This window comes from Lissotriton helveticus, chromosome 12, assembly GCF_964261635.1.
Source record: "Lissotriton helveticus chromosome 12, aLisHel1.1, whole genome shotgun sequence".
Taxonomy (NCBI): domain Eukaryota; kingdom Metazoa; phylum Chordata; class Amphibia; order Caudata; family Salamandridae; genus Lissotriton; species Lissotriton helveticus.
This window is the reverse complement of record NC_136073.1, coordinates 656,244,259-656,267,712: the sequence shown is the minus strand read 5'-3', so window position 1 is coordinate 656,267,712 and position 23,454 is coordinate 656,244,259. Positions and strand designations below refer to the sequence as shown.

General features: G+C 47.1%; 1 protein-coding gene across 1 annotated transcript in view; it reads right to left on the bottom strand.

Moving 5' to 3' along the window:
• The window catches only part of RFWD3 (ring finger and WD repeat domain 3), a 243,098-nt gene that overhangs the window by 68,551 nt on the left and 151,093 nt on the right, over window positions 1–23,454 (bottom strand). Inside the window, exons 9-10 of the mRNA XM_078671496.1 lie at window positions 20,929–21,079; window positions 11,914–12,090 (exon numbers count right to left, since the gene is read on the bottom strand). Of these exons, the coding sequence (XP_078527622.1) occupies window positions 11,914–12,090; window positions 20,929–21,079 (328 nt within the window). The remainder of the gene's footprint in view (window positions 1–11,913; window positions 12,091–20,928; window positions 21,080–23,454) is intronic.

Here is a 23,454-nt window from a genome sequence, read left to right as displayed (position 1 = left end):
ACACGTGTATCCCCTTTCTTCTTAGGTGTGCGGCCACTGCCGCGAGGCATTTGGTGAACACCCTTGGTGCGGACTTTAGGCCGAAAGCCAGGGTCGTGGACTGGTAGTGATCCTTGTTTACTGTGAACCTTAGCATGTGCTTGTGCTGCCTGTTCATGGGGATGTGCAGGTACGCATCTTTGAGGTCTATGGTAGACAAGAAGTCTCCGGCTTTTATCTGTGGGATGACCTCTTGTAGGGACGTCATTTTGAATTTTTGAGTTTTGACGTATTTGTTCAGGAACCGTAGGTCCAGGATGGGTCTTAGACTTTCGTCCACTTTTGGCACTAGGAAGTAGTTTGAGTACACTCCCTTGTTCCGTTCTTTGAAAGGCACTCGTTCGATGGCCGCTTTGAGGAGCAGTTCTTGGGCTTCCTCTTGCAGTAGTTGCAGCTCTCTTCCCGAGTGCTGTCTTTTCTTTGGTTTTCTGTTTGGTGGATTCCTTTCCAACTCTATGCAGTATCCGAACTGCATAATATTGAGTATCCATTTGTCTGTTGTTATTTTTCTCCACTCCTGGAGAAAAAATCTTAATCTTCCTCCTACCGGTGTTACATGTTCCTTTGTGTCTTGTCCGTGTAGCCCTCTCCTCTTTGTTTTTCCGTGCTCCGCCCCCGGAGGGTTTGGGTGGCGGAGCACCTTCTCTCGTCTGAAGTCACTTAGAGGGGGGTTGCTCAACGCCTCTCCTTCTCTGGCCCCGTCCATTTCCTCTTGACCGAAAGGACTGGCCCCTGCTTTGGTAGTTCCAGCCTTGGCTCTGGTGGCCTTGGTTGTCACTCTGTTGCCCCTGGTGGAAACTCTGGTGAGAATCTCCTCGCTGATTTCCACCTCTGCCGTTCGGCCTCCGTGTAGGGGTGCCCCTTCTCATCCCTCTGAACTGCAGGGCCCCCATGGACCTTGCCGTCTCGTTGTCCTTCTTCAGTTGGGTGAGCTTATCAACTGGGGCCCCGAACAGTGTTTCACCGTTGAAGGGTGTGTTCAGGATGTTATTCTGAACCTCAGCCTTGAATCCTGAGATCCTGAGCCAGGCTTGCCTTCTTTCTGTGATGCCTATGGCCATCAGTCTGCTGGATGTTTCTGCCCCATCCAAGGCTGTCTTCAGGCACGAATTGGCGATGCTCTTCCCCTCTTCCACAAGGTGTGATGCCCTCTCACGGTATTGTTCCGGGAGGTGCTTGAGCAACTGTCCCATTTCATCCCAATGCTGGTATTGGTGCCTATTCAGGAGGGCGTTGGAATTCGCCATCCGCCAGTGCGTTGCGGCGTTCCTCTCAATCTTCCTGCCAGTTAGATCCATCCTCCTGCTTTCTTTGTCAGGTGGGGGTCCGGACGTTGTTGGGACGTTTGCCCTTTTCCTCGCCGTTGCAGCGATTATAGAATCTGCTGTGACGGATCCCTTGATGCAAGCTGGGTCTTGTGAGGAGAATTTGTATTTCTTCTCTGTCCTCGGCGTTACAGATCTGCATGTAGCCGGGTCCTTGAAGGCCTCCTTCCCCTGGTCTGTGATACTTTTGAGCATGGGCAGGAACTGGCTTCTTGTCTGTATGGGGAGTAATGTCTCGAGCAGGAAGTCTGCTTTTGGCTTTTCCTCTTCCAGCTTAACTCCATAAGCTGCTGCTGCCTTCCTTACCACCTCATTGTATGCCCCAATGTCATCCGGTGGAGAAGGCCTCGAGGGGTATGATTCCACTGCCTCCTCTGGGTTTTCGGCCTCGATGTCCTGCCATTCCTGGTCTTGGGCCGTCGAGGAACCTGAGCCGTACTTAGACTGTTGTTCCCCGTAATCCCCTACAGTGTAGTAGAGGTCTTCCTCCTCTTCGTGCTCCGAAGGCTCCGGAGTTTTCGGCGGCTCTTCGGCGTCGAACTCCTCGAGTTCCTGTGCCTCAGCGACGGTCGGTGCCGACTTCGAGGGGATCTTGTAGCTTTTCATCTTTTCATCGAAGTCCTTCCTTCTCTGAAGGATGTTCTCCATTTCGGCCTCGAGCCTTCTTCTTTTCCTCAGCATTTCTGCGGCCTGTTCGTCGTCGAGCGTTTCGGCCGGTCTTTTCGGCGGCGTCGTCTACGTCGAAGCTTTCTTCCGCTCTTTTTCTTTCGACGTCGAAGTCGAAGGCCCTCTTTCGGGGGCTTGCTTCGATGGCCTTTGCTTTTCGCTGGCCTTCTGCCTCCGGGAGTCCTTCTCGGAGGATCCGCTGGGCTCTTTTTCGGAGGATGCAGCTTCGGTCGTCGATTTGTTCGGCGCCGTTGCTCCTTTCGAGGCTCTGTGCTCAGACTTTCGAGAGTCTGCCTCAGGTTTTCGAGGCCCTGTGGGAGTTTTCGGGGTCGTAGACTCGCCTACCTTATCAGGCATTTTCTTATCGGTCTCCGCGACCGTGAAGTCATCTGGGCCTTCGGCAATGTTGTCCTCGTCGTCGGTGGAGAGGCCAAGTTCATAAAGCGTCGGGGCTTGGCCCTTGCCCTGCATCGTGTGGTGAGCCGTCCTCGGTCTTTCTCGAATTCGGAGTGTCTTCGGCTTGAAGACGGAGCAGGCGTTGCAGTCTCTGCTCTCGTGGTCGATTGGCAGGCAGAGGTTGCAGACTGGGTGCTGGTCCTTCTCTGCGAACTTGTGGTGGCAGTTCTTGCAGAATTTAAAGGGCGTCTTGTACATCCCTGCGCTCAGGGGGCCCCCTGTGTGCGCATTCCTTGAAGGACGTCGAAGATTTCGAAGTTCTCTCCTTTCTTCGTCGTCTCCTCTCTAAAGGTCCTCTTCTGTCGATGTTCTCAGGTCTTCACCTGTGAAAATTTGCTGTATTTTCTTCTTTCCTCCTCCAAAACTTCTGGAGCTTCATGCGACGATCCAGACACAACGGCAGAAAAAAGAATCTGAAGATGGCGCCCAAGGGTGGTAGCTTCTGCTGAAAGCACGCCGACGTCACCGAAGGTACACCAAATGGTGGGACGTCGACGCCCACCTGGGCTACGACAAAAAAAAAAAAAAAAGAAAAAAAGAGAGAAAAAAAGACTACGATTCCGGACCCAACCACCAGATTGCGGAATATGCACAGCATAGTGAATCCAGAAAGATTCACGCTGCAAAACTCTCTGCACCTGAGCTCCCCGGCCCGGTCCTAGACAACCAACTGTGCTCCCAGGATTCTTAGAAACAGACTCCCTATTAGGCACTTCCGACTTGTCCCCTAGTTCCGCTTTGCAGCCTCTTTCTATTGCCCCCCCCCTCCTACCTACGGTGTACCGCACAAGGCTACCAACCCGTCCAGCACCTCTTCATCCGGAAACTTCAGGGCAGATAAACTCGAACTGCTGGTGGTACTTTGGAGCTTGGCCCCTATGATCTTAAGTCCTAAAGAAGACCCCCTGAAGGAAGATGGTTCATTATATACTATACCAAAGAAAGGTATGGTGTGCAGAGAGTCCAGTGGATAACCTAAGGCTTACAGAGGTAAAAGTAGATAATACCTTAATCTACATTTGTGGCAGTGAGGGCGAGCAGTAAGGTTTTATCAGAGAAAAGTGTTAAGAATTTCTTGTACACACTCAGGCAAGAAATGATGTCACACACTCAAAGACTGAACTCGGACCAATTGTTTGTATAAAAAAAGTTTTTGTTGTATTTTATTTGTAGAACCAAGCAGGAGTCGGTCCAGGTAAATATTATTGTACTTTTCAAGACAGATTGTTAAAAAGCAAGCTGGATGAATAATTACTTTTCTTACAGGTTTGTAATATGCAAATACAGTTGTAATTACATCTGGATTACTTTTCAGGATTACTTTTTCTACTCAGTGTGATGTGCCTAGATATCACACTGGTACATTTCTTGGATAAAAGTTAAGTCTGTTTTTCTCCGAACAGTTTCTTAGGTTTTCATACAATTCTCAACTCCACAATTAGAACTTTTTCCACAAAAAACTGTAAATGCAGTCCTATGGGAAAGAATCAGGTTATCGGTGAGTAATCTGCCTTGGAAGTTGAGTTTCTGGGGTCAGAACAAGTGTTCCCCGGGGGTCAAGGATGCACTCTAAGAGCACGTTCATCGGCACTAGGGCGGCTAGGTGCAGAGTGCTGAGGCCCAATGTTATCCAATAAGTGATAGGGGGCCTCCGGTTGGTTTCTGCTAACGGGCACACCACTTGGATGTGGGAGCAAAGCTCCTAGGGTTTAGCTCACAGCAAAGGGGGATTTGTTAGCACACAAGGTGCACAGGGGCGGCCGGGTGAAGGGTGCTATTTTTGCCTCGGGTGCCCTGTTTTTCAATGGGAGTTGCTGGTTTTGGCTGCAGGCTCAGTCCAGAAAGTCTTCTGGGAGAAGTCAACAGCTGGGCAGGTAAGGTGGAGGGGCCCAGGAACGTAGGTGCCCCTTGGGTCCTCTTCACCCGTACGGTTGCCTTTTGAGGTTGGATTTCACCTTACCGGGCCACTTATAATTGGGGGGCGGGGTGGGTCATTTGTTCGGGGGTGTCTCCATGCAGAGGCTACAGGCGATGTCGGGAGTCCTGGCGGGGTCCACCCACGTTGGACTCTGAAGCGCTTGGGGGCCTCGCTGTGACCAGTGGACCACTCGGACTAGGGCTGTAGGCAACGATGCAGTGGTGGCTCCAGCCGTCTGGTTTCTCTGTCTGCAGCAGGCTTGGAGTCTTGCTTTGGAGATTATTTTGAACAGAACTGCTGTTCACAGGATATCCGGTCTTTGTTAAGGGCAGACAGTCTTTGTTGAGGGCAGACAGTCTTCCCAGGGGTTCTGGAGGTCGCTGGCTGCAGGACAAGGAGACTTTTGAAGCAGGATCTATGGAAACTGCAGACAGGGCGGTAGGGCTGGGGCCAAGTCAGTTCTTCTCTGCAGTCTACTCTGCTGGGTGTCTTCTTCCGTCCTTCATAGGTTGCGGGAATCTGCCTTCTAGGTCCAGGACTGCCACTAAATACTGTATTTAGGGGTCTCAAAGTTAGTAGCCAATGGGCTACCGAACGTGGGGTGACTACACCCTTGGTGTGCTGACTCCACGTGGGGGAGTGAGCCAATCCCCAACACTGATTGTAGAGTGCCTGCCATCTGCAAGATGGCGAGCACTGAAGAGTGAGCTTCACCTCGCCTCCCCCATCTGAGGGGTCGGGTTGGCAGAGGTGAGCACCTTCTGGGCTGTTCTAATTTGTCCCGCCTATACTCCCGGGGGTGGGACAGGAAGGGGGCTTGTTCCTGATAGCAAGAGAGGCTTATGAAGCTTCCCTGCCACAGATGGCTCTTCTTGACCTGGGGAGGTGTGACCTCCTCTGTCCAGGAAAGGCTTAGTTTCTGGGCCCAGGAAGTGGAGGCTCCTATCCCGGGGGTCCAGAAACATGTGTCGTAGTGGTAGGTTTACCAGTCAGGGAACCCACCAGAGGCTGGTTGTTTTTCAGGGGGCATCTCTAAGATGCCTTTTGTGTGCATGGTATAATACATCCTACACTGGCATCAGTGTGGGTGTATTATACTGATAAGTTTGCTACCAAACTTCCCAGAATTCAGTTAAGCCATTAAGGTGCTGTGGAGTCCCTAATGACTAACACCCAGCACCATGTACTCTTAATGGCAGCACTGCACTTACAATGTCTAATGTCCAAGCCCTGTACCCCACTGTATGGGGTACAGGGCTCATGCACCTGTACCCTCACCACTCGTATAGTTCACCCAGCTAGAGGGGGTGACTGGCCTATTTATATTTTATTTTAGTGTTTGATAGAGCGCGAACCAGACCCGTGAGTGTATCAGAGCGCCTTACAGTAGTAGCAGGTAGGATACAAGGACATTGAGGGGAAAAAAGTCAAAGGAATAGGGACAGGTGGACACAGCATATGGTAGAACAAACAATCATATCTGAATACATTTAGGGTAGGATCATATCGATTCATTAAGCTAGAGAAGCAGTCTCAATACCCAGGGTGTTTGTTAGGAAGTGCTGGGTGGGTAACATAAGGAGAGAAGGCCCCGGGCTAATGCCGTAACAATAGGCGAAGCCAGGTTACGAAGGTGGTTGTAACATGAGCGTTAGGAGAGGAATTTGCCCATTAGGAAAGTTGTGGCCTCTTTTTTTAAGTGAGCTAGAGATGGTATTCTTCTGATGGCGGGTGGGGGTGAGTACCATATTCTTGGGGCAGCACCAGAGAAGGCACGATTATACATTCTTTTTTTCCTGAAGCGTGCAGGTTGGAGCACAAGGTCTCTACCGGACCGGGAGTTTCTGGCTCCTCCAGATATTCAGAGTTTCTGGGCGAGAAAAGCAAGGGACTTGGAGTGAAGGGCCTTGTGGGTGATGCAAGCCAGCCTGAATTGGATTCTGGCATCAAGAGGAAGCTAGTTCAGCGCTTTGAGGTGGGGTGAGATATGGTCGTACTTCTTGGAACCCGTTAGAAGTCTGGCGGCAGCGTTGAGGCAGGCTTTCAAGGGTGCCACAGAGCTCTTTGGTAGGCCTGCGAGGGTGGAGAAATCATACTCTAGTCTAGAGATGACTAGAGCCTAAATTGCCAATTTTAGATCCGGGTTGTCAAGGAATGGTTTCAGGTTTCTTAGGTAGTTCAAGTGAAATCTGGTAGTTTTGGCCATTGCTTTGATATGGCCACGCATGTTCAGGTTGCTGTCTAAGGTAATTCCAAGGTATTTCGCAGAGTTCACAATGTTAGGAGAGCATTTTAGCGCTAGGATAGCCTTGATCCATTCTTGAATGTCTGTATTGGAGTTAGGTGGTGCAATTAGGAGGAATTCCGTTTTTTTTACCGTTGAGTTTAAGCTGGTTAGATGTGAGCCAGTGAACAGTCAACTTCAGGACCTCATTCAGGGAGTGAATGTCCTCTGGAGAAGAGATTTTGATGTAGAGCTGTGTGTCATCGGCATACATATGGTAGGAGATATTGGCGGTGTGCAGCACCTCTGAGAGCGGTTCAAGGTAAATATTGATCAGGACTCTCTGTGAGCGATTCTGGAGGAAGGACCTAAACCAAGCAAGAACAGTGCCATCAAGGCCCATCCTAAGATTGAGACGATTAAGGAGAATTTTGTGGTTAACCGTGTCAAAGGCAGAGGCTAGGTCCAGGAGGATCAAGAGACAGGTTTTGCCCTGGTCAAGGGCTTGAAGGGCATCATCCACGATGTGGAGGAGTGTGGTTTCCGTGCTGTGCCCAGGTCTGAATCCGGATTGCAAGTCGTCTAGTAGGTGGAAGTTGGTGATGTGATAGCTCAACTGCAGTTGTACATATTTTTCCAGCACTTTAGCTAGGAGTGGGATGTTAGAGATAGGTCTGTGGTTGTCAGGAGAAGCAGGATCTAGCGTAGGTTTTTTTTAAAATGGAGACAACCTGGCCGGCTTTAAGAGAGTCAGGTATCGATCCCTGCAAGAGGGAGGCGTTGATTATTGCAGTCCAAGATGGGATGATAGCCTGGGAGGCAGCGGCTAAGCAGTTCGCAGGGAGAGGGTCATTGTAGTGATTGTTGGTCATACAGCAGGTAGTAGGCATGGCACACAGGTATGTGTGCCATGTTGACTTCACTTTTCTCTGCACCAAAACACGCAGCCTGCATTGTCAGTGTGTGTGTGTGTGTGTTTAAGGTACAGGACCTCTAAGGGTGGCACAATGTGTGCTGCAGCCCTAAGAGGCCTTCCCTGGTCACAGTGCCCTTAGTACCAAAGGTACCTTTTACAAGAGACTCACATGTGGCCAGAGAGGTGCCAACTGAAGGTACAAAGGTACAGTTTTGGGAAATAACACACGCCCTGGGAAACTGATTGGCAGGAACCCAAGGCACATCAAGTCAAAGTGCATCAGAAACCAACTTACCTACAACCCCCGAGATTCATTTGCAAGTACCTGTATGCTGAATATGCTTCTTTCTCTATAGGATTGAACTACAGCCTAAAAACGCATTTGGGGGGATTTTGAGTTTCTGCAAACATTGATAAACTCAAAAGAACTTACCCAATTATGAAGATTTTGGTGTTAAATGAATAAAAAAATACCTGTTATTTTTCTAAAATTGGTCTTGAATTTCTGGTTGAGTGTTTTTTTCATTTATTGACTGTGTGTGTTCAATACATGCTTAAGACTACCCTCTGATAAGCCTAAACCACTCCTCCACACCACCACAAAAGAGTATTTGAGATTATAAATGTAAGCCCTGTAAGCCAATAAGGGTCACCTTGACTTCCTATATAGTATACCCAAGGAGGAGGTCGGGGTCTGGTGGAAAGAGACGGCACAGCGGAGGAGAGAGTGGACCTAGACCGAGGGTCGGAGGTCTTACTCGCGCTCCCCCGCAGCGGCTACCATTAAGTAGGGGAGGTGGGAAGGAGGAGAGGCTGGGAGGATGGAGCGGGGAAATTCGGGGGGTGGTGGGGGGAGCCGCAGGGGTAGCAGCGGCGAAAGAAACAGGCAGGCAGGAGAAAATAAAAACCGTGGTGGAGTTAGAGCAAGACACAGATGGGCACAATAACAGTGGCACAACATGGAAACATTAAGAAGAAAAAAACGGCTGAGAAAGGTTACGGTGCCGGACAGCCCTAAGGCAGGGTGCTGAATATTACATGCAAGGGCATACCTGCATGAGCAGATATGCCCCTGTGTTGATCACTCCTATTACTGCCAGTACAATTGACCAGGGAACCCATCTTAAGGCATGTGCAGGAAACGGGTGAAAACTAGTTCCCCAGCTATATGATGGCTTTACTGAAAATATGGATATTTGGTATGAAACATCTCATAATTGGAAAACCCACACTGATGACTGTGCTGGATGTTCCAATACATGCACCCAGGGGGCACCTTAGAGTTGCCCCCTGTAAACCTACTAGCCACTGGTGTTCTTGCTGACTGGTTTCTGCCAGCCTGCAACCATGTTCGGACGTTGTCCTGATCTCATAGGGTGAGAGCCTTTTGCTCTCAGGAGACCTCGAACAAAAGCCTGTTCGGTAACAGGGTGTAACAAGCCCCCTCCCATCACACACAGGATGACCTGCTGATTAGCCTCCTTGGGGCGCAGAGCTTAAAAGAGCTCCCGTCTTTGGAATGCAAATCTGGATCCCCCTCACAGAAGAGGAAGCTGATCCCTTTGTCCAGGACCCCCTTGGGACCTGGACAGGCAGGAAAATTAGTAAGTGATTCCTCCAGGATAGTACCACCCCTAAGGTGGGCTACTGTGAGGTGGACAATATTTTTTAGAAGCAGGCATCTTTGTGATAGCATACGTAGGAACTCTGGGACAGGGTTATATCCACTTCCCACAGAAAGTGGTCACATAGAAGGCATTGTGGTCACATAGAAGGCATTGTGACCACAAGGGTCACTAGCCCATTGGCTACTACCCTACAATCCCCTACAGCCCCTAATTTCAGTATTTAGGGGAGTCCCTAGCACCAGAGAAGCAGATATTGACGACCGAAGACGAGACAGGACACCAAAGAGCCACCAAAGAAGGGGAGAGAAGAAGCAACTGACCTGGTACCGACCCTGCAGGCATGTGAGCCTCCTTTGCAAACTGCGTCAAAGTTGACTCATTCTGTGGCTGTTGACCATAAAAACCTGAGAGGACTACCTGCCTTCGAAAGAGACTCAAGAACTCTTGTGAACAGCCGTCTTGTTCTGAAGATACTCGAAAAGAGAAGACTCAGAGGCGTCCGGAACCGCCAAAACCAGACACCCGAATCCACCACTGCACCCTTTGCCTCTAGTGGGTCACCAGTGTCAACAAGGTCCCCCAGCCCACCAGAGCTAGAGTCCATTGTTGTTTCACCGCTTCCGGACTACCTGATGTCCCCTGCAGGCCCCTTCAACTGTGACTGCTTCGGTAAGGAAAACTCTAAAACCTAAGCATACCCCTTCACCCGTCATCCTTGGGCCTTGGAGAAAAAAAACAAAGGTGACCCCCCCCCCCCCCCCCCCATGCATCGCAAGGATGGAGCCCACTTGCTGGTTCAGCTCAGCTAGCTTCCTAGACAGAGACTGCAGCCTCTCTTTACCGATCCCCATTGAAACGTGTTAAGCTCCAGTCGCTGATTTGCAACCTGCACCCCGCCAATCTCGTGCCACTGGTGGTGTACTGCTGGTGCAGCCTTGAACCTTTCCCACCACTCACCTTAACTCCTGGAGATTGGTCCAGTAAGTCGGTGCACTGTACCCGTTTGCAGAACTTGTTCTTCCTTCCATGCAAAAACATTGCAGAACTCAGAAATTGTATTAAGTGCCCACTTTTTAAAGTGAAAAGAATTTATATTCAAACACGTTCTTCTTACCTGAACGATTTTTCTCTGATGTCTAAACACATAAAAAGATACTTGCTATTTTCATGAATTAGTGTGGATCTCCTTGAGTCGTGCGTGTCATTTACTGATCGTAGTGTGTATTTGCAAATGTCTTGCTCTCCTGTGTTAAGCCTAAAGCTATTCAACCACACTACCCCCTAAAAGAGCACTTTGGGATTGCATAGGAAGCCCCTGTCCACTCATAATGGAACCCCTTTCTGCTATTCCCTCTTTATGCACTAGGGGGTTTTACCACTGCCAGGGGTCCCTCACATCCTAGGACTGCACACTGTTTTTAATACTAGAATCTGAGTGACTGTTGTTCTGGTTCCCTGAACGTGTCGATACCAACCTTATGAAAAGTATATTGATAGTTGTGTAACTTGGACCTTAAACTACTATTTGGATTAAGGTGTTCTATTTATACACAATTTCTGAGCAGGATTTCTCTGCTATTCGTGATGCGATATGCAGGTAATTTTTGTTCTTATTCTTCTTTGTTTTCATGTATATAGGATTAGTGTTCCTGGGACTTCACTATGTCGAGCAGATGTTCACTCTCAATAATGCATGATTGATTTCAAACACCTGGCTGGTGTAGCCCACTCCATACTTACTGTTGCAATATTTACCCTTGCCTTAGGTGATCTCGATTTAGGTTTCTAATGGTGATTTTTCTCATGTTTTAGACATTCTCTATGTATTTGGACAGGCCTCTTTTCCCCCTTTGGTCTACATGATATTTGCCTTAGCTTTGCCCGTTTCTTGAGCTCACGGGTGAAGGAAGCCCATATTTCAATGTTTCACTGAAATGTATGTTGGCGCAACTACAGCCTGGTTTATAACCAGGATGAATGATTACCGATGATGCAGAGAATCACAAGCGTGCCAAAAGGATGTAGTTAATGAAATCTAGAAATTGTTAATTATACTTAAGGCAATGGAATGTTATGTTGGATAAGCAACTTTTCTGTAGGAAACAAATAAGCAACTCAATGGGCATTCTAGGTCACTGATGAGCTGACCACAATGCTTTATTTCTAATGTGGTTTGGTATGAATTAGACTGTGTGAGTGAAGTTTGATAGATCAAAGTGTGTATGAGATTTTTTAGTATGTGTGGAGCAATAAGTGTCCTGTAAAGCAATTATTCTGCATTTACAAGTTCTCAATAATGTTCTGTTGATGAACTGAGCTTACGGTCTACATCCGTGTGAAATTAATCTAGTTTGTTATTCTGTAAAAATACTGAAATGGAACCAGTACATATAAAGATTGTTTTCTGCAATAAATGGTCTTTGAGAATGTCTAACCTATGAATCTTTAACATTATAAGTAATTAGAAGAATCATACCTACATTACATTGTGTGGAGTTAGCAGACTTCTTTGCTTAGAATTTCTCCTTTTTCCCCTGGTATTCTCTTCTCATTCATTTTCAGGGGCCCTTTTTTGTCTAATACACATAAAGCTTGAGACCTTTTCATTCTATCTCATTTACTGAAGCAGATAACTGACCTTTGCTACTTGAATCTTTAATGACAAGAGGCAACAAACATGTAAAGTAAACAAATTATCTAACCTATTTAAATTATTGTCCTTTATCATAAACCTATCGTACCTGGATCCTTGAGGCACTAGTTCACGCACAGACGAGCTTGTGTCTCTCAGGTCATATACAAGCACAGAGCCGTTGATCAGTCCCGCATAGATGTAGTTTGTATCATCCTCGCACCAACAGCAGCTCCAAACCGGTCGACCAGCATTATAAGTCTGTACCACAGTATTTGTCAACAAGCTGCATAAGAAGAAATAAAAAAATAAAAAAAGTTAGCTTAACAGCATGTGAAAAAGAAGTCAGTTGTCTTAACAAACTTTGAGACACATGGTTCATGTATTGGTTATTAGGCTACTCTTTTAGAAGTCCCATGGACTCCCTGCAGGAGGGACTGCTGCACAAGTATTAAAAACTCATGCCAATGGAGTTTAAGAACAAGATATTCAGATTACATGTGCAAAGCCCTGGAGTTCAGTTTTTCTGTGTGCATATCACAGGCGATTTTCTTTATTTTATTTTGGAGGTTTTGCTTGAAAGTTTGAGCACACTCAAGAGGAGCAGTTTATTGAGGACCAGTAACTAATGCAATCTCTTCACATGAATGGCACTGAGAAATTCTTCCCGCAAACAAACATGGGGCAATGGCAACAGAAACACAGATGGACTGTCATATAGACTTAGCATCTCTGCAGATTATAGGACTGCTGGGCACTCAAAAGAATAGACTGACTGCTAAGCAGGCTTTTCTGCCGAGAGCCTGAGTGCCTAGAAATGTCAGACACTAAAAAATTGTGGTTGCATTCAGTGGTCTCAACGGACCAATCTGACTGCTCAAGGAAATCATGTGCTAGTTAGGCAGGTACCCCCCGCAGTCAGAGAAGACATTAATCAATGATTCAACATTGCTGCAATAATAAGGGTATGACTTCTAGGTTTGTTCATGTTGTCGCTTATCTCCGAGCCCACAGAAACGCCAACAGAGAAGTAATCAACAGGGTCAAACTGTGCCACCAGAGCACAGCCTTCCCATGAAAGGTACTGGCACTTCCCAAGCTCATGCGACCAGTGGGGCACACATGCACTCAAATCAGACATCATCAAAGACAGATAGCCTTGGGCAGAGTCTAAGCAATCTCCACTCTATGGGCTGTGCAAGGCTACATACAGAAAATCAACACTGATTCCAATGCCAGTCAGCAAGTGTAGGCCTAGCCTGCCTCAGACAACAGAAAGGTACTGTGCAAGCATAATATGAAGAAAAAACATCGTTTTAGTAGACTAACAATTTCACAACATTTTGGAAAAAGACAACCGGACCCGCAGGGTCCTCCACACCAGCATACACTACCCACATAATTCTCTGGAATGGCTGTCTGCTTTGCACGGATACTTGCACTAGAGGAGTAGCCTAAGCCGTCTCTCAAGTCTCCTTAATTATGAGGTAAGATGTTGGTATACAAATTAAAGTGCTCGCAGGTGATTAAGTACAGTGCACTGCTAGGTGTTAAAAGTAAAAAAAAAAAAGCTAGCTTATGTAGTAAGTAAAAGCATTGGCTGAAAACTGATTTATTGATTGTCAGAGTTCCAAACATCTTACTCGACACCGCCAAGAGTACTGTTTGGATTCGATGACTTTGCTTCTGTAACGGTCAAATACTAAAGAACATGGCTCAGAATTAGGGTAATGCCAAAGGACATCGGTGGTAAAAGGTATGTACATTGTTCCCATGTCCTGCATAAAACTCTGACAGGGAACATATGTTTAATCCAGATGTGTAGGAATCGGGCTCTATATATGGTATGCCACTAGGTGGTTACATCGTGTGTGAGAATGTGCCTATTTTTGCAAGGTTAGCCCCCACGTTTTGCCTGACTTACTTGTGGTTTCAAATATAGTGCACATGTTCCCTGCCATCCAGGTACCCTGTGCTAGTGCTTCTTCCCTATAACAAATGCCCAATTGGTACTTCTACCCACTGTAAGTCCCTAGTAAGGGGTACCCTGAGTACCGAGTGCCTGGGAGCTTAAGATGGTCCCCTGGGGCCCCCTCACAGGAACCATGCCCCTGCAGCTTCATGTCCCTGGGAGGGAGAAAATGGCAAAGTCGACATGGCACCCTATCTGGGTGCCATGTCAGCCAGCACTGCCTGGAGGTATAGGTAAGTCACCCCTCTAGCCGGCCTCACAGTCCTAAAGCATTACTTAATATTATAAGTGCCCGTGAAGTCATAGAGAGTACATGGGCTGGAAACAGGACAGCTCGAGTTCCCTAGCACCATGATAGCTTCACTCAGCGCAGGAGTATTTGGTACCAAAAGACTCCTCTCAATAAATCCACACTGATGCCAGCAAGTGATTTATTGTACCATGTACTCAGAGGAGCCCCCTGAAAAGCTACCAACCCTGGTATTGTCTCGGACCGTCTATAGGCAGAAGGACACCGCCAGACATGTTTCTGGACCTCTGGGTAGAGGGCCCCGGTTCTCTGGGACCGGAAACAATGCACATCCTGGTCAGAGGTGTCACACCTCCTTCCCCAGGATGGGCCAGTGCTCGAAGGGGGAAGCTTCAAAGATCTGCCGCCTTTGTTATGCGACCCCCCAGCCTTTGCTGCTAGCAGTAGATGGCAGCCCCTGGTTTATACCCCCGATTTGGGCAGGAAAACTGGCAAGAAAACTCAGGAGAATAGGAGCGTGCCCACCCATGCTAACTTCACCCCTAAGGTGGGGGAGGTGAGGTGAAGCACACTTTTCAATCCCCTCCATCTTGAAGATGAAGGCCCCTCCAATCAGGGCTAGCTCTAGGCCCTCTCCCACAGGAGGGTGGCCTAATAGAGGGTGTAGTCACCCCAGGTAGGGTACCCATTGGCCCTACCTGCTACTTCCATAATAACACCCCTAAATCTTGTATTTAGGTGGCTCCCCCTGACCTAGAAACTAGATCTTCGACGACCTAAGAAGCAAGAAGACATCCCTGCAGAGAAGACTGAATACAATGGCTGCCTTGGCCCCAGCCCTACCAGCCTAACTCCATTTTCAGCAACCTTTTGACCAGTCTTGCTGCCAGTGAACTCTGAAAACCCTGGGGGGGGACTGGTGCCTTTGAAAAAAATGAATCTCCTGTGGACAGCGGACCTGTCCAGACGAAACCGACTCCAAGGGTCTTATAGGGAACCCTTGGACTCTGCACGGTATAACCACCTAGTCATAATACCATATACAGAGCCAGCTTCTTATAGCGTGTATAGAGTCCAAGTACCCCCAAATTGTACAGGTCTCAATGTAAAACCCAAAGTGCTCTATTAGTGGTACTGTGGGCGAGCAGACTTAGGTTTAACACAGAGGAGTGCAAGACATTTATTGCACAACATTCACTCAAAAAAGATCAGGATCTTTGCAATAAGGTAAGTAGGTTTTTAGTTAAAAACACTTTTCACTTTCAAAATTCGACACTCAGTGTAATTTCTGAACAGTTTAATGTTATTCTAGGGAGGAACACAATAATGAGGTTAAACAATTAAGTACACCACTTACAGTTCTAGTATTCAGGACCAAAGGTGGGCAAGGGTCAGGTGAGTACCAAAACTGCACCACCAGCAGCACAGGGGTGGCTGTTGCAGAGATCAAAATCGGAGTTCAGCCCAATGCGTTTTAATAGAGACTGTGGGTCCTCGAAGCCAAAATTGCTTGAAGGTAAGTAGATCAGTTGCAGGGGCCAAGCTTTGGTGGTTTGGACCAGCAAAGGAGGGGTCACAAAGCAGCCCCAAACATACACCACCAGTGGCACAGGGGCAGTCGGGTACAGGGTGCAATTTTAGCGCCAGGCATGAGGATTCTGCTTTCAACAAACAGGCTGCAGGCGTCGCACCAGAAGTGGAGGAGGAAGACCAACAACAGCAGAGGTAAGTAGAGATGTAGGAAGTCGTAGGGGCACAGTCTGTTCAGCTCACCAAGGCCCAGGTGCTTCAGGTACAGGGGTGCCTTTCGAAGTCTGAGTCTTGTTAACAGCGCTGGCCGGGGTCAGAGGAGTCTCTGGATTCACACTGCAGGCGCCATTGTGTTGATCCAGAGAGGTCAGCCAATGCTGGATTCGAGGTCAGGATCGCTGGGGAGACTTCACTGGACAGGTGAGCCACTCAGACTCTGGCTATGGGCGTCGGGTGCAGAGTGGTGAAGACTCAAGTCTACAAATGGTACAGAAGTCCTAGGAGATGATTTCTTCTGGACAGGTCTGTTGTCCAGAGGAGATTGGTGTCTTTTTCAGAGGTAGCAGTCCTCCCAGGTTTTCAGAGGTCCCTGCCTGCAAGACAGATCGCTTTTTTGTTGCAGACTCGTTTAAGCCGGAGACGGGCTGATAGGGCTGGGGGCCAAGACAGTCGTCGTCTTGAGGCTTCTGCTCATGGTTGGCTCCCGGGATGTCTACTTTCTTCTTAGGTAGTCGCAGATCTAGTTTCAAGGTCTGAAGGAGCTTCCAAAATACTAGATTTAGGGGGCTTTTTAGTTGAGTAGCAGATTGGGCCAATGAGCACCTTACCTGGGGTGACTACACTCTTAATTATGCCACCATCCTGTGGAAAGGGGCATAATCCTAGCCCTGATTGGAAGTGTCCCTTCATCTTCAAGATGGAGGGCACTGAAAAGTGTGCTTAACTTCACCTCCTCAACCGGAGGGGTGGAGTTGGCAATGGTGGGCACACCTCCTAGCCTTTCTTAGTTTTACCACCTAAAGTAGGGGTGTAAACATGGGGATGCCATCTTCTGCTAGCAGCAGACGCTGGGGGGTCACATTACAAAGGCGGCAGGAGACAAGTTGACCCCTTAAGACTAAGATGGCCCCTTGCTGGTGAAGGCAGGTTCCAGATTACCCTTTACGGAATCCAGTCCATCTGATGCTAAAATGAATGGAATTATAGAGATGCTACAATATCCTAAGTGGAGCAAACCCAAATTGAAAACGATTATGTTACTTACTGTGTAAGCATCTGTTTTTGTCATGTAGTGCTGTAGATGCACTTGCTTTGCATAAGTCCACCATCTAGTGTTGAGCTCAGATGATTACAAGTTGTTTTTGTTCCAAGGAATTTTCTTCGAGCCACGAGGCTGTGCGACGACTCCTCTTGGGAATATTGCGCATGGTCATCGACTCCATCTTCAGATTCTTTCGCCATGGGTAGGTGAGAATTGAAAGAATGCGTTGTATCTAAGCATTGAGATGTCCATCCGCAAGTACGAAATAAAGCATATGAACTGAAACCTACACAAGACTTTGGGGAAGAGGGATGGTGCATGTGAATCTATAGCACTACCTTCCAAGAACAGATGCTTACAGGGTAAATAACAATCCGTTCGAGGCATGTGTGCTGTAGATACACATTCTTTGCATAGGCTGTAAAGCTGTCCCTCTCCATAGGTAGTGGTTAACCTGTGGGAGTTGCAGTTGTCTGAAAAAGAGTCTTAAGTACTGCCTGACAAACATTGGCTTGTTGGCATACAAATACATCCACACAATAATGTTATGTGAAGGCGTGTGGAGTAGACCATGTTGCTGCTTTGTAAATATCAGCAATAGGAATGTTTCCTAAAAAAGTCATATAAGCTGCAATTTTCCTAGAGGAGTGTGCTTTTGGTGTAACAGGTAAAAGTCGTTTAGCCTTTGCATAGCATGTCTGTATGCATTTAACTATCCATCTTGAAATGCCCGATTTAGAAATTGCTTTCCCTAAACGAGGAGGTGCAAAGGCAACAAACAAAGGGTAAGAAAGGGTAAATCACTATACTTCTGCACTAAGATTGAAGAAGCTGAACAGTCCACCAAGGAACTCTTCTCAATTTATAAATCTATTGCGGTAGGGAAGCCCGCTGTGGTGCCCACGAAACTTTGCACTACGGAGGGCTGTGATCGTATTGCAGAGTTTTTCGCTAACAAGGTCATTAACATCTATAATTCCTTCCCTCAGAGGGCAAATAATAGTCCTCCACACTTGGAGGTCATCAAAATCAAAGGAGAACAACGGCTAACCTCCTTTGTCACCCCCCCAACTGAAGAACTAATCCGTATCTGCGGGTCGATAAAATCTGGCTTCCCAAGAGACCCGACGACTCCCAGTCGACTTAAGGGTAGCCTGCAAGTACTCGAACCCTTTGTCCGCCACCTATTAGACACCTCCTTCAAATCCCAGAGTGTCCCCAATGCTTGGAAGCAAGCAGTTGTACTCCCTCTGCAGAAAAAAGCTAATGTGAATTTCGAAAAACTTGACAACCTTCGCCCTATCTCCCTCCTGCCCTATATGGCCAAAGTGGCGGAAAAAATAGCCAACGTACAACTCATGCAGTTCGTGGAGGAGGCTTCGCTACTCCACGACTCGCAATTCGGCTTCCGCCCCCGTCATTCGACGGAATCGGCACTTCTCGTGGCGGTTGAAGCACTACGACAGGGTGTGGATGAGGGCCAAACCATGGCTCTGATCTTGCTTGACTTAAGCGCAGCATTCGACACTGTAGCACATTCCACCTTGCTACAGTGTCTGAATGAAGGTGGGGTTACAGGCGCAGCGCTTGGCTGGATCGGGTCCTTCCTGTCTGACAGGTGCTTTCAGGTCAGACTGGGTGAATGCTATTCGAGGGAGATTGAGTTGGGCCAGGGCGTGCCTCAGGGCTCGTCCCTGAGCCCAACCCTATGTAATATCTACGTCTCCCCCCTAGCGGCCATCGTGGAGGGACACAGTCTTCGCCTGGTGTCCTACGCCGACGACACACAGTTGGTCGTCTCCCTATCGCGTGCACCCGGCCTTGCAGCGGACATCTTCAGGAACTGCATGCAAGACCTTGCAACCTGGATGTCCGAAAACTGTTTAAAGCTGAACGGTAGCAAGACTGAGGTGCTCGTGGCGGGGGGAGGGCCTTCGGCTTGGTCGTCGGCGTGGTGGCCGCCCTGCCTGGGCGAGGTCCCCGCCCCTTGCCATGAGGCCAGGAACCTCGGCGTGTGGCTGGATAAAGACCTTGCCTTTGGTCCCCAGATCAGCCGGGTGACGGGGGTGTGCTTCGGTGTCCTAAGAGCCTTAAGGAAGGTCTTAGACCTTCTTCCCATTTCTGCTCGAAGGACGCTGGTGCACGCCTTGGTCACCTCGCGACTTGATTATGGGAACTTGCTTTATCTGGGGGCCACGAGCAAGGTCATGGGCCGCCTGCAAGTGCTCCAAAACGCCGCGGCGCGGCTTGTACTCAGGCTCCCTAGGAGGTCACCCTCCAAACCTGCTCTTCAAGCCCTCCATTGGCTTCCTATGGAGAAGAGGGTAGAGTTCAAAGCCCTCTCCACATGCCATCGCATTCTGAGCGGTAAAGCCCCCGAGCCGCTTCAGAGTCTGGTGTCCCACTACGAGCCCACTCGCAACTTACGGTCCTCTCAGACTGGGCTACTAAAGGTACCCAGGGTAAGGAAGGCGCGTATGGGAGGGAGATCTTTTAGATATCTCGCTCCCAGATGCTGGAATGTCCTACCTTCAGAACTGCGACTTGAACCACCTGAAATTCTGTTCAGGAAAAAGCTTAAAACCCACCTTTTCAGCAGGTAGCCTTCAGTGGGAGGGGGGGGGGGGCAGCCACTTCACTTACCATAGCGCGGGGACACGCCAGTGGCGTCACCAGGCGCTTAACAAATGCCCAATAAATAAACAGTTTAATATTTCTAAATGATTTAGTCCTGTCAATGTAATACATTAATGCCCTTTTTACATGTAAAGTGTGTAATGCACTTGCTGCAACTGTGTCAGGTTGTGGGACAGTGTTATAGCAAACAAATGGACGGAATGCTGGCAATGCAAACATTCTCCCCCAGTCAAAAGATCTGGGTTAAATCCATCGCTATTTTGCCCACTACGCCACCCCAGTTTGGACCCAGCCATATGCAAATCAATCTTGACCCTGTGCCCCATGGGAACAGTCCAGACCGAACTGCCAGGTCAGGTTGTGGGACAAACACAGGAAAATCATGGTTTCATTAATATGAAAACTGGAAGAGACTTCAACGGAATGTTACTCTCCTGTCCAGATAAGACCTTAGTTGATGCAATGTACAAACCAATCCTCTAGGCCTTGATCACACACACACACACACACGCACACGCACACGCACACGCATTAAATCCGCCCTCTGCTGCCATTGGGCTGTAGGGGTTTCATTTACATGCTGCTTCCATTCATTGTAGCATGCACGATTGGTTAATTGGTCAACCCACTACAGCCATTGGCTCTCTTTTGCTCTGAGAGTGATGGTATTTGTCTGATCACATGTCTGCATCCTGCTGAAAATGAGGGTGCTTCAAGTGTCAAGGATGGTGGGCAATTCCTTTGATTTACATTTTCTGCTTTTATAGGACCCCTTTTATTCCTTTCCTTATTTTTATTGTAAGTTATTTTTATAGCACATTACTGTTCCTTAGCCTGCTCTACCATTGCCTCATAACCAGACAACCATAATAGAATGGCAATAGCCATTGTGTATCAATCATTGTTTGACCATTCCAAGACGGCCAACACTTTTGTTCTAAATGTTTTGGCCATGCTGGAATGATACAAAATCCTTGCAAGACGGCCACCCGCTGTTTTATTTAACTTTACTTATTTTTGTTAACAGGTATCATGTTTAGGCAGCAGCTCGTTTTCTTTTTTTCTTCTTTTCTTCTTTTAATTATCTTGTGTATGTTGTTGAGCTTAAGTGTGTGTGGGTTTTACTATGGTTGTGTAAATGGGTGAACATAAGAATGAGGTAGTGCGTGGATGAACGGATGCATGAGTGACAATGCATGCATGATGTTTTTTGAGTGCTTTAACCATCAATGACTGAAAGGCACTTTCATTTATAAGTCGGACGTATTGGCATTGCCAAAGCTTGCTTTTTAATGGTGTGGTAGGATAAGAAAAAAATGCAGGAGAAGGGGGGCTGAAGGAGTCCTAACCAGAACCTAATAACGTGTGCTATCCGAGATCTGCACAAGGGAAATGGCAAGGTGCTGCTCGTCAAATTTAAACCAACGGCGACACCAGCTTCATACATAGTGATTGTATTTTACAACACACTCACCTAGTCAGTTTAACTGTATTGTCCAGAGCAGCAGAGAGCAGCAAGCCGTCTGTCTGGTTGCTGAATGCCAGACCACGGATCTGCTTGGAGTGGATTGGTACGTATTGGCTACTCTTCATGTTGGCTGCACTAATCTTCTTGATCCCACAGCCTTGGAGAGACAGTAAGGAAGAGAGAAAATGGAAGTAAGCATCCAAAATCCACCATCATAAAGGGCACTGCACAAACAAAGATCTCAAATCACATCCCCAATAAGTTCCTAACAACAATAAGTCCTTATTAAAAAAAGTGCAGGTACACAGTTGGAAAGCAGAAAGAGAAAGAAATTTACATATTGCCTCTATGCTCGATCATGAGCACCTTCATTATGTTGGTTACCTTGGAACAAGCATGCTGGTTTGCAGCCTTCATACCAGTCTTAAAAATGATTAACAAAAAGAAAGGAAATTTCAAAACAGACAGGGGAAAACCTAGAAATTAGTTTTACTCTCAAAGAAGGATTATTTATAGATGTATTATTAGTATTGATATATATACACACACACACACACACACACACACACACACACATATATACACATACATACATATACACATATATATACACATACATATATACATGCATATACACATACATACATGCATATACACATGCATACATGAATATACACACACATACACGCATATACACATACACGCATATACACATACACGCATATACACATACACGCATATACACATACACACACACACATACATATATACACACACACACACACATATATACATACATATACACACACATATATACATACATATACACACATACATATATACATACACACATACATATATACATACATATACACACATACATATATACATACATATACACACATACATATACACACATACATATATACATACATATACACACATACATATATACATACATATACACACATACATATATACACACATACATACATACACATACATATATACATACATATACACACACATACATATACACACATACATATACACACATACATACATACATATACACACATACATACATATACATACACATACATACATATACATACACACACATATACATATATACATATACACACATACATATATACATACATATACACATATACACACATACATACATATACACACATACATATATACATACATATACACACATACATACATATACACACATACATACATACACACACATACATACATACATATACACACATACATACATACATATACACACATACATACATTGAATATGCTACTTACCAGTATGCATCTGTTCTTGGCATGTAGGGCTGCTAACATTCATATCTTAGCATTAGATCGCCGCCTAGTGTTGGGCTCGGATGATCGCACATTGTTGTCCTGGAAGAGTCTTCGAAGTATCCTGAGATAGGTGGCTCCTCCCCTGGACTACAGTGCGCATGGGCATCGGCTCCATCCCCAGATTGTTTTTCGCCATTGTGGCAGAAGATGGAGTGAAAAGTGTAAAGGATGTCCATGCTAATGAATAAATACAATAGTATATCTGCAGCTGCGACAGGCACCGGGGAGGAGGGCGGGCGATATGAATGTTAGCAGCCCTACATGCCAAGAACAGATGCATACTGGTAAGTAGCATATTCAGTTCGAGGCATGTGGGCTGCTAAATTCATATCTTAGCATAGAATACATAGCAGTCCCTCCATCAGCGGCGGTTGCCCGTGCCAGCTGCAGAAACCTGAAAAAGTGTCTTCAGAACAGCCTGTCCTACAGCAGCTTGCTGCTTGGAATGCACATCAACACAGTAGTGTTTTGTAAAGGTATGTGGTGTAACCCACGTGGCTGCTCTGCAAATATCCTCTAAAGGAATGTTCCCTAGGAAAGCCATGGATGCCCCCAGTTTGCGTGTGGAGTGCGCTCTGGGGGGTATTGTTAAAGTGCGCTTGGCTTTTTGATAACATATCTGGATGCACTTAACAATCCATCTGGCTATCCCTGCCTTGGAAATCGGGTTGCCTTTGTGTTGTGGTGCGAAGGCAACAAAGAGTTGTTTTGTTTTTCTAAAGGGTTGTGTTCTGTCTATGTAGTACATCAACGCCCTCCGTACATCTAAGGTATGGAGCATTCTTTCCGCCACCGTTTGCGGGTTTTGAAAGAATGCTGGTAAGTCAATAGTTTGGTTTAGATGAAACTGTGACACCACCTTCGGAAGGAATTTGGGGTTAGTGCGTAGCACTACCCTATTTGGATGAATTTGAATGAATGGCTCTTGGATCGTGAGCGCCTGCAGCTCACTGACACGCCTCAGAGACGTAATAGCTACAAGGAAGGCTACTTTCCACGTAAGGAACTGGAGTTCACACGAGTGCAGTGGCTCAAATGGTGGTCCCATCAGTCTGGTGAGAACGACATTGAGGTTCCACACCGGAGCTGGCGGTGTTCTTGGGGGAATGACTCGTTTCAGACCTTCAAGGAAGGCTTTAATGG